The sequence below is a fragment of the Macrotis lagotis genome, chromosome 4, assembly GCF_037893015.1.
Source record: "Macrotis lagotis isolate mMagLag1 chromosome 4, bilby.v1.9.chrom.fasta, whole genome shotgun sequence".
NCBI lineage: Eukaryota > Metazoa > Chordata > Mammalia > Peramelemorphia > Peramelidae > Macrotis > Macrotis lagotis.
In genome coordinates, this window is record NC_133661.1 from 211,857,886 (window position 1) to 211,870,251 (window position 12,366).

At 33.2% G+C, this 12,366-nt stretch overlaps 1 protein-coding gene across 1 annotated transcript in view; it reads right to left on the minus strand.

The window, feature by feature from the left end:
• Positions 1-12,366, minus strand: part of G2E3 (G2/M-phase specific E3 ubiquitin protein ligase) — a 66,710-nt gene that overhangs the window by 26,796 nt on the left and 27,548 nt on the right. The window contains exons 7-11 of the mRNA XM_074235389.1: positions 11,212-11,318; positions 8,206-8,322; positions 5,363-5,487; positions 5,137-5,269; positions 4,088-4,219 (exon numbers count right to left, since the gene is read on the minus strand). Of these exons, the coding sequence (XP_074091490.1) occupies positions 4,088-4,219; positions 5,137-5,269; positions 5,363-5,487; positions 8,206-8,322; positions 11,212-11,318 (614 nt within the window). The remainder of the gene's footprint in view (positions 1-4,087; positions 4,220-5,136; positions 5,270-5,362; positions 5,488-8,205; positions 8,323-11,211; positions 11,319-12,366) is intronic.

A 12,366-nucleotide genomic window follows, 5' to 3' on the forward strand; every position in this document is an offset into this window, starting at 1 on the left:
AATGTGAAATATCTCATTGAAAAAACAACTGATATAGAAAACAGACTTAGGAAAGATAATTTAAAAATTATTGGAATACCTGAAAGTCATGATCAGGAAAAGAGCCTTGACATCATTTTCAAAGAATTACTATAGGAAAATTGCCCTGATATTCTGGAAGCAGAGGGCAAAATAGAAATGGAGAGAATCCACCAATCCCCCAGAGAAAGAGATCCCAAAAAACCAACCCCTAGGAATATTATAGCCAAGTTCCAGAACTCCCAAGTCAAAGAGAAAATATTACAAGCAGCCAGAAGGACACAATTCAAATATCGTGGAGCTGCAGTCAGGATCACACAGGACTTAGCAGCAGCTACATTGGATGCTCGTAGGGCTTGGAATACAATATACCGGAAGGCAAGAGAGCTTAGAATGCAGCCAAGAATGAACTACCCAGCAAGGCTGAATGTCCTCTTCCAGGGAAAAAGATGGACTTTCAATGAACCAGGGGAATTTCAAAGGTTCCTTTTGGAAAGGCCAGAGCTGAACAGAAGGTTTGATCTTCAGATACAGGACCCAGGTGAAGCATGGAGATTGGAGGAGAGGGGGGAAATATGAGCGACTTAATGAGGATGAACTGCATGTATTCCTGCATAGAAAAATGACAATAATACTCATATGAACCTTCTCAGTTAATAGAGCAGGTAGAGAGAGCTTTTATAGTTGAAGCACAGGAGAAAGCTGAATTCGAAGATAAAATATGGTGTAAAAATGGAGTCAATAGAAAAAAAAAAGGGAAATGGAATGGGAGAAAGAAAAACGAGAGGGGGAATAGTCCAAGATATTTCACATAAGATTTTTTTTTTATTACAATGAGCTATTGCAATGATATGGAAGGGGGGAGGCAAGGGGGAATGAGGGAACCTTTGCTCTCATCAGAGATGGCTAGGAGAGGAAACAGCAAATATACTCAATGGGGTATAGACATCTGGAGTAAGAAGGAAGGGCGAGCAGGGGGAAGGGGTGGGGATGTGAATAAAGGAGGAGAGGATGGACCATGGGGGCAGAGTGGCCAGATATAACACGTTTTCTTTCTTACTTCTCACAAGGGGCTGGGAATGGAAGGCCTGCCCAGGACCATAGGGCCAGGTGGATTCTGGGCCTAAGGGGTGGTATGGGGACTCGGGGCTTCTTGGCCCCAGGACCAGGGATCTGTCTGCTGCGCCACTCAGCTACCCTACAGCAGAGTCAGAGTGAAAGGATAGAGAAAATATAGTACATGGTAGTGGAGAAATAAGAAAGGAGGGAGTTGCAATCAGCAATGGCAACGGTGGAAAAATATGGAAGTAATTTTTGTGATGGACTTAATTATAAAGAATGAGATTCACCCATGACAGAGTTGTTGGTGTTGGAACAAAGACTCAAGCACAATTTTTGTTATGATTATTTGGGGGAGGGTGCAGGGCAAGTAGGGCTGGATGGCCTGCCTGGGGCCACATAGCGGGGTTATCTTTGGGTGTCTGGGGCCGGATTTGGACCCAGGTGCTCCTGGCCCAAGGGCCAATGCTCTGTCTGTCACCCAGCCACCCCTACTATTATTACTATTTTATCTTATTTTGGGTCTTTTTTTTTTCTTTCTTTTTTGGTTTTTGCAGGGCAGTGAGGATCGGGTGGCTTGCATGTCACACAGCTGGGTGATTGTTGGGTTTACGAGGCTGGATGTGGACTCGGGTACTCGTGGCTCCAGGGCTGTTGCTTCATCCATTGCGCCACCTGGCCATACCTACAATTAGTACTATTATTATTTTTTTATTTTAATTTTTTTCCTCTCCCCTTTACTTTTTTCGCCCAAACAAGTCTATCTATATTCATGGGGGAGAAGGAGGGGTATTTTGTTTACTTGTAAACAAATATTTTATTAATGTAAAAAAAAATTTGTACAAAATGAGAATAAAAATAAATTTAAAGAGGTAAAAAAAAAAAGTCTTTGAGGTAAAGATCCCCACCAATTTAACAGTTCATCTTCCAGTTCTTAGCAGAATAGATTTTGTTTGTGCAAAAGTGTTAAATATCATCATTCCTTATCATTTGCAATTTACTTAAACATTCACTTAAGTGCTTCTTTCACTCTTTCATTCTACTTTTACTTTCTCAATAATCATTGTTCAGAAAGAACTGATACTGCCAGAGGTGCTATTTTTCTCTTTTTCTCTCTCATACTGTTCTAATAGAATTCATCTTCACTCCTTATACAATATAAATAACACAGTGGTTTATTTTTGGACATCCATGCCAAATCATCACAAGATCCAATGGGAAGCACTGTGAGGGAGTGAAAAGAAAAATGGAATCAGAATTAAACTACCTAGATTCTATGCCCAAATCTTCCAATTGCTGTGTGACCGTGGCAAGTCACTTAACTTCTCTGGGACCTCATCTTATCTCTAAAATGAAAGAATTCAATTAAATTACCTGGCAGATCCTCTTATGTGTACATACATGGTTTTGTATGAGGGAAGGTAGTGAGAGGTAGAATAATAAACTTCCCACTTTTGCCTAAGATTATTAACCCTAATAATATCTCTTCCTTCCCTTGGTTGGAATGAGAAACTTATTCTAGACTTGGCACTACCTTACATGAATTCCAAAAGATTAGGATAAAAAAATATTCACAATAATGTCCTATGATAACAAAAAAATCCAAAACTAAAACCAAAATTATTACACCATATTACACCATTATACATATGGATATATAGATATGTATGGATAAGGAAAAGGTGAGAGGACTTGCATGAACTAAAAAGCTTAATAAAAATAAGCAGAAACTGGAGTGTGTGTTTGTGTGTGTGTGTGTGTGTGTGTATAAAATATAAATTAACATAAATGACAACAAACCAAAAAGAATTCAAACCCTGAATAACTACAGTGACCAATCTTATTTCTAGAAAAGAGATGATAAAACATTCCCTCTACTTTCTGGTAGAGTTGGAAAAATAAGAGGTTCAAAATGTCAGACATTGTCAGTACCCATTCATTGCCCATTGTTTATCTTATAAGGGAAGGTTCAATGAGGGAAGGTATGCAAGAGTGAAGAGATATTAAAAAATGACTGTTTTAAAAACAAAGGCAAAACTGAAGTTTTTTTAAATTAATGAAATAATGGTAGTTTCTACTACAAGGTAGAGAGAACATTGGCCTTGAAACAGGTTTATTTTACTCCAAATTCTTCAATAATTCTTTTTGGAGAGAAGTAAATAGTCTAACAGGTAACTGGTGCAAGTATGTATTCAGAATCAACTATCTTCCTCTGTCATGAAGTGTGAATTTAAACTGTAAGTTCATATACCCTATAATTGTTCTCCCACTTCTGAAACCAACAAGAGATCATTCCATACACTTTGTCTGAGGGTATCTCCTACTTGTAAACTTCAAGAAAAGTAACCATATTTGTTCCCATGTTCTTCCTACCACCTATACTAAATCTTCCAAAATCATTGGGAAGCCTCATTCTCATGATTCTGTCACGGACCCAATTGTCTTCCTATCACAATGAAGGTGTGTACTCAATTGCCTTTTCTCCTTCATAATCCTAGTGTTCTTTTCTCAGTTTTCAGATATTATTTGGCCCTCAGTTTTATCTTTCACTTTATACTCATGGTCTATTTCACCCACTATTCTAATTCCAATTCTAAGCATCTTCATGAACAGGTTTCTATTTTGCTTATTTCCAAAATCAACCTCACTTAATTACCTCCTCTTTCTCATACCCTGACACTTGGGGAAAAAAAGAGGTAACATCTAGTTCTTGACCTTTTTTTTGTATCATGGACTAGTGATGTCTATGGTTGGACCTCTTATCAAAATGTTGTTTTAAAATGCATGAATGAAAAATACAAGATTATAAAATAAATTAATTACACTGAAATAAATAATAAAAACACACTTTAAAACAAGTTCAGACCTCAACTTAAGAACCTCAATTTAGATCCTAAATCTAAATGTGAGGTTATTTTACAATTATAGATAGCTTTTATATAATCCCCTACTATTTTCAACCTTAATATATGCTAATAAATAAAAAAAGAGTGATACTTTTGCACCATACCTTTTAGTAGCAGAAGGATTCATTGCAGCAACATTAATAAGTGGTGATATTAATCGTAGTCTTCTAGAACATGGTGGTTTATCTAAGCAGGAATTAGGAGTCAAGCTTCCCTGATGTAGTATCTTTGGTGACCTAGAAAGAATTATTTCAAAAATGAAAATATTTCTGCACTTGCAAACAAAAAAAATTCACTTGATAGTAATAGGTCCTTAAGTTTTTACTTATAGTATACAGTATTTTCTAGAACTTCAGAATTATTGAAAATTTGTTTTATCTCAATATGTCCATAGCAATATGCCAATAGTCAAACTTTCATAACAATGTTTAATTTACTTTTGTTCTTCAAGTCTAATAATTAAATTTCCACAACCTTTCCTTTCTCTTCTGAATCTCTTTACCTACTCATGCAGCAGTATGGCATAGTGGGTAGAGAGTTGGTCTTGGTATCCAGAAGACTTGAGTTCTACTTTCAGCTCTGTCACTGGATGTATGACCATGGACAAGTCACTTAACTCCAGTGCTCCAGGCAACTCAAAGTTTCTCATCAGTCATTTGCCCTACCTAGATTCAATTCATTACATTACATATTAGTAAAGTTTTCTAGGTTCCTATATTTTCCTTATTTAGCATTTCATGTCTCTAGACTTTTCCAACCAGCAACCTTTTTCACCCTGGAAATAGGTCTTCTATTAAGGCCCACTCTCTTAACTGATGAGTCCCTACCCTGGATCATTATTTTATACAAGGTCTAGGCACATTAATTTCATACCTAGCATCACTATTCATTATTTAAATTTCATTCCTCAATTTGAACCTTTCCATCAACCCCAGTTTCCAGCTCTCCACTATATTTTCCCCCTCATTATAAACAAAGTTCCTGAGGATAGGGCCTTTATATTCTTGAAACTTAACAGTACCTGGCTTACAATAAGCACTTTACAAATGGTTTATGTGTCCATTTAGCATTTAACGTTCTAAGAGGAATGTTCTATCATTTCATATTATAAAACTTGCTTCAATCAAATTTTCTTCCCATATAAATTACATACCTGAGCAAATCTTTGTTCTGGGTTCTAGGGGACTCTCTGGAGAATTTGGGAGAGGGCTGTTCCAACAAACAATTAGTAATTCCAATATTTTCTGAGTTAGGTAGAGAACGTTTTTTAGGTCTTTTGAAATCCCCTACAAAATTAAATTCTAATGTTAGATGAGAACATTTTGAAAAGTAGTAAGTGACTGAATAAAAAATCTCAATTCAAAACTAATAAATATTACCTGAATTATAAATAATGCTTCTGCACTCAAAGCATTCCCAGTTTTGTCTCCACGTTCGTATTGAGGAACAGGCTAAATGTGTTCCACTAGATCCACAATACTGACACCGTTTTATTTCCCATTTACTAAATAAGGAAAAAGAGATCATTTTTATTAACATATGCATGAGAGAATATTACTGTAAAGCATTATTAACTACCCTCTCCTTTCTCAGCAATTGTTCAAAAAAGAAATAGATCATCTGCTTTGGGAATATTTTAATCCTTCATTTTCCTGCCTTTGCCATTCTGTAAATTTGCAAACCTCCTTTCCTGCTAACTAATGCCTATAAAATAAACATGTATGAATCTTAATATTAACATATGTACACAAGCATACATAATACTAAAGAGAGCAAACATTCCTTTGTATTGAAGATGCAGACTGATGAAGATTGACTTTTTAAGTTGAAAAAAGTGAAACTGAATAGCTAAATAAGACCCCAAAGCAAGGTGATCTGGCATTGATTTAAGTGAGGCAGATTTTATGGCATTTTTTTAATACAGGGTACTATTTATTGAATGATGCAGTGGAAGTTATGCTGGATTTTAAAGTCAAAGGACATAAATTTAAATTCTATATCAGTGGACAAATAACTTAATGTCTCAAAGTTTCAATTTCTCTATCTGCAAAATAAAGCTGTTAGAGCTGTTAAAGCTGTTAGCCTAAGGACCTTTTCAACTTTAAATCTTAATTCCAAGACCTTTCTCATTGGTAAGTGAATCTTGTTTAAAAAAGGACACTCAGACAAACAAATGGCAATGCTGGAGCATCACTGGAGCAATCAAAATCTGCCTTTTCTAACAGGCTTGCCATTTTTAAGCAAATAAATGAATATTTTTAGATTTAGAGAATATAAATTTACAAGATTATTAGATTTATAAAATGTGCCTATATTACAAAAAGATACACAATAGGAACCCATCAAAATTGTAAGTTTGAGTAACAAAATATTTGAATATATATATATATATATATATGTATGTATGTATATAACATGTAAAACACACCTTTATTAGTAAGATCCAAACGTTCAAAGAAGGAAAAATTGTTTTTTCACATTGTAAGTCAGCAATTTTTTCAACAAGCATTCAAGATCATTATAGAATCCCAGATTTATACTTGAAAGGAATCTTAGGAGTTGCCCAGTCCAACCCCTTCATTTTATAGATCAGGAAATTGAAACCAAGAGAATTGTTATCACTTGCTCAAGGTTACACAGGTATTTTTAGTATGAGAGGGTGCATTTGAACTTATGTCCTATGACCTGAAAAAAAACCAACCCACTGCTTTTTCTGTTATGTATCAGAATTATATCAGATTGAGAACAGAAAGACAAAGTCATAATCTACATAACCTTAGGTCCCAATTATGTTGTTTTATCTAATCCAGTCTCCCTATGTAAACATTGTAAGATGGAAGGATGGGCTTAGAGCCATGAGTTAAAACCATCAGAAACTGGCCTAGGCTTAATACAACTTTACAGACATATCATTTCTGAGTGATGTCTATCGTGAGTTACTCACTAAGTTGTCAATAAATTAGTAGAAAGAATTTTACTCTTAACTCCAACAATTTTACTCTTAACTTTAATGGGAAACCAAATCTAATTTTTAAGAATCTTAATTTTTAAATCATTTATCACCAATTGTGGCCATATATTGATGACAAAATGTGTAGAAGATAAAGGACAAGAAGGAAGAAACCTGCTGTCTCATAGTTCTATATTCCAATAAAGAAAATCTAGAGTAAAAAAGATAATGGAAGAATAAATGAAAAAAGATAATGGCAAAAGACTAAGCGAAAAAATAACTAGGATAGTAATTGTAACAAGAAAAACTATAAACAATATAAAATTAAATAGAACTTATATTATAAATGTTCACTGTTAGATTATGCTAACATCACTTCTTCATTAATGTGGTTTAAGGGAAAATGTTAGCAGACATGGGCACTAACTATTACAATTAAATAAGTTTTTAACATTATTCCTTTATATGTATGTTTATTATTACAATTAAAGGAAATTAAGGCACATTAAAAAAATCAGATAATTGTACTAATAGATTTGTACTGATTCTGGCAAATTCAATTTAATTGTTCTTTGTAAGAGTGGTATAATTCAAAGTGACTTACTCAATTATATTTAATTGTCCTTTTAATTCAGATCCAAGCTAAAAAGGTAGCAGTAGCCCTAGTGCCTACACTAGGGATAGGAAAAATACATGTTGAAATACTATGAGCATATGACAAAAATAGATGTTCAAAAAATGGTCCTCAATGATCTCTTCACTTTTAGGGGCTAAGATCCCCAATACATGAGACTATCAAAAGTAAGAAAGGACAGGGAAGTAGGAGAGAAGACATGATTTTTCTATTACCTAGAAAACATCTGCAGATACTCACTCATTATACTCTTAAGAATAATTTGCTAACCTTCAGAGAATTGGGATAATGCATGGTAGAAAAAAATATCATATGTGTATGTATAACATTATATTATATAATTGTATGTGTATTTTAAACAAATGTTTCCATTCCCTCATGCTAGAGAAGAAAAGTTTACTGGATCTTGAGTCAGACTTGGGCATAGACCTACCTGTGTAACCACAAGCAAGTTACTTAATTCCTCCAGTACTCTTCACCTTCTACGTGAAAAATGGGTTAGGAAGGAGGTGGGAAGAGGTTGACTGGATGAAATGTATGATCTTATAACTGACCTTCTTACTCCCGATCTCCAAATAAAATAATACATATGGTACATAATTCTATAACAGTAAATTAGGTTATATTTTCACAAGTACCTATCAGGTTCATTATATTCTCTCCCTTCTTTACAGCGGCATCTTCTTACATCACAACGTTGGTAATGCTGCAAAAGTTCTTGATATGCATTTTCTTCTAGTTCCCAAGATGCATCTCTGCAAAGTATAGATATAAAAAACTTCTAATATCATGACATTTAAAACCTCATAATTCTAAAAATAAAACTTTTCTAATATGAATAAGAATAAATAGGTATTTGCTTTTTATGTACAAAGCTTCCATCCTTTCACAGTAATGTAATTTTTATTCTGTTTTAGCAATGTGGTTTCAATGTTAATCAGAGATTTTACCATTTTAAAATATCATCTATTATTTTTTCCCCACATATTTCAACTAATAGAAACAGAGAAAGCATTAGAGTTGGGAAGAAGTTCAGAGGTGAGTTAGTCCAACCCTAAATCAAAATATCCCCTATGACACTTAAGTTATCATTCAACTTTTGCTTAGAGACATGCCCCACCCCACCCCCCAACCAAGAGGGACACATGAACTTCCATGGAAGTTTATTCCACTTTTGGGAAGCCCTACTCATAGCAAGTTTTTCCTTATAGCAAGTCTATATTCACCTGTATTTATCCTTTGATTACTCCCAGGGACTGGATTTTAGGGTCAAGAAGTTTATTTCCTCTTCTACATCAAAGCCTTTCAAATAACTGAAAATCAATAGCTTCCCCTGAGTACCTTCCCTATGTATCTTTCCTTGAGTGTTTTCTTCTTAAAGCAACAGACTCAAGGTGCTTTATCATGCTATTATGAATGTTCTTCTACTTATTAATGTTCTTTCTAAACTATGGTAACTAAAACTAGACATTCAACCCAAATATAAGTGGCAAGAGTATACAACAAAGGCTGTCACCCCTTGGTCCTGGACAAAATGAACTTTTAAATTCAGCATAAGATGGTATAAAGCTTTTTGGCGTCCAGAGAATATTGTATTTGTGAAGTTGATATTTTTATCTAAGTATGAGTCCATATTTTTCTCTATTTAATAGATTCAGTCTGATATTCTTGTCTGTCAAAACTTTTCTGAATCTTGATTGTTCTCCAGGTGTTTGTTATCCTTTCCAATTGTGTTTCATCTGGAAATTTGATATGCATGTCAGCTATTTCTCTATTAAGTCATTAGTAAAAAATGTTTTACAACACAGGGCCAAACCCTGATTTTTAAGGAACGCCACTAGAAACTGACATCAAATCATTAATGACCACTTTAGGTGTAATCTTTCATTCAGTTTGAATTCCATATCATCTAGTCAACATCTTTCTAGTTTTCTTATGAAAATAATATGAAAGACTTTATAAAATATTTTGCTAAAAAATTAAATAATATCAGTAACTTCCCTTATTAAATTTATTAACTATTTTAAAAGGACATAAAATTATCCTGATATGACCTGTTTTAAATTAATTTAATAATTAACAATAATTTACAAATAACTTAATATAGCTATTTAAACTACTTGTACTCACCACCTCCTTATTTGGATGTTCATTAATTCTTTTTAATAATTAATTCTGGCAATTTCCCAGTTACTGAAGTAAAACTGCTCATTGGCCTATAATTTGTTGACTCCATTGTATATCCTCTTTTGAAAAATCAGGAATACATTAGATTTCCAGTCCTGTGGGACATTTCCTATCCTCCCTGGTCTTTCAAAGACCTCCAAGTGGTCACATTTGCCAGCTCTTTTAGTACCCTTGGACTGTACTTCAATTGAGTCTCATGACTTGAATACTTCAAAGGCAGCTAATTAGTATCATTTAATTTATCTTAGATATCTACTCCCTTTTAGATAATATTCCTCTGTCCATTTCAACTTAAAGGTAATGCTCCTTGGAAAAGAAAATAATAACAAAATAAGAATTGAACACTTCAATTTTCTCTCCATCATCCAATGTCATCATCTTATCTTTTTGCCCCAATATAGCCACAAAAGAGGCAAAGCCAAAAATCCAATTGATTATTTTTGTCTCAAGCTTTCCTTACCAAATTTGTTCAACATTTTTAAAATTTCTTATACGTTCTTTTCTAATACAAGATTCAAGAGTGATGTCTTGATATTTAAAATTTTATTTTGAAATATATTAGACTTTTGGCATACATGAACCATTCAATATTTATTGAACCACAATCTTTTTGTATTGACTCAGAAAATACGGAAGATTAAATAGCAAGTAAAATTCTAAAAATGCATAATATAATCAAAAATTCAACAAAATATAAGATATAGTGTGGTTAAATAGAACAAAGAACTGGGATAATTTGATTTTAGTTCTGGCCTTTTTTTATACTTATTTTTATGTTGCCTTGGGGAAATCTAGGTGTCATTTCCCTTGACTGTAAATTAAGAATTTTTTATTTGCTAAAAATACCAAAAATACCTACACCAAAGCACAGTCCTAAGGAATAAATCTATTATACCACCTCAGAAGTTGCTTTATAATAATTCTAATGTGAAGGCCACATACCAGTGCTTCTCAAAACATTTACTTTTCTTATAGTAAGATAAAATTTTAAATTCAAATTCACCAAGATCAGTCCCTTATTAACTCGTGCTAATGAAGACTTGTTTGTATTAATATTCCTAGACATACCAATTACAATGCATTTACTGTATTATTCTGAGTCAAACCTATTTGAAAATTTTATAAAGAAGAATCTAAGGTAAATTATACAATATGAACATTAAACATATTAGTTTAAGATAGTCTTTGGGATTAACAATGAAATACTATAACTATAGGAATCTCAACTACTCTTCAATGATGAAGTCGCACAGACTGATATATTCTGTTGGGGAGGGAGCTGAAACAAAGATGCAGAAGCTGCACCAGAAGTGATCAGTCCAAATTATACACATAACTGAAATAATACCTAACATTTGACAATTGGGTCAGAAAACTTGAGATTTATATGTATTTTCTATTATTAAACCCCACATTTAAAGTGCTGTTTATTCACCAAGAAGGTAAAAGGAACTCACTTTTCAGGAATATGAATACCCATTCTCAACATTTCATTCTGAAATTTATCACTGTTATTGCATAATGGGCACTTGAAGAAAAATTTTCCAGCACTAAGTGCCTGAACCTATAATGGAAAGTAGGAAAAAAAATTAACTCTAATCAGTTACTTGGGTTGCAAGTTATATCTCTAAAAGAATATTATTTTTTACCTTAAATAATATGGAAATATGTAATTCATGCCAATTAAAATACAATTGAACCAAAAAATGTACTTATCATGAAGAACAATACCCTGGTATTGCTAAAATAATGGAGTTCATGAACAAGGTAACATAATTGGCATAAACTTTTATACAGGGGAACAATCATATCCTTGAGTAATTATTTTTAAGAACATTCTTATATATGGTGAAGTTTTTATATTAACAAGTAATCATAATATGATAATGATATCTATGAACTCTTCCTAAGATATACGTCTGTCATACAGGAATAAATTGAATTTTCAACATTTTTTAAGGTAACATAATTAAATACTGACACTTTCAATTGACTCAATGGATTATAAAAGTTAAAGATACAAGGAGTTTAAATGCCCACCCTATGTTTGTAAAGGTAAGAACCTACATTCTGTTGGGGTTTTTTGTATTCTCTCAAAGCCTAGTTCAAGATCCTGCAAATAGGAGATGTTTAGATCAGTTCCACAAATGTTGTATATATAAGTGCCTATAATGGAAAACTCACTATGATAAACTCTGAAGATTCAAAGATGAGTAAAAAAAAAAAAAAAAAAAAATATATATATATATATATATATATATATATATATATGTATGTATATAGCCCCTACCAAAGAGCTTACATGCAAATTGGTGGGAAGAGGTGCAACACATATAAAATGTATGTATTTAGACAAAGAAACAATGTCAGATAAAATATTGTTTAGGACAAAGGAGGGAATCAAAACAAAAAAGGGAAGGAAAATATTTCTTTTAAGTGAGAGGAATCAGGGACAGCTTCATAGTAGAAGTGGCACCAAAGCAGGTCCCTGAAAGAACAGAAATTTGAAAGGCAGCAATGTAGTAGAGTATTAAGAGGGATGTTTTTTCAAATCTATGGAAGTATAAGTACAGATCAAAAGATATTAGATAACAATCAGCTGTATTGTTTGG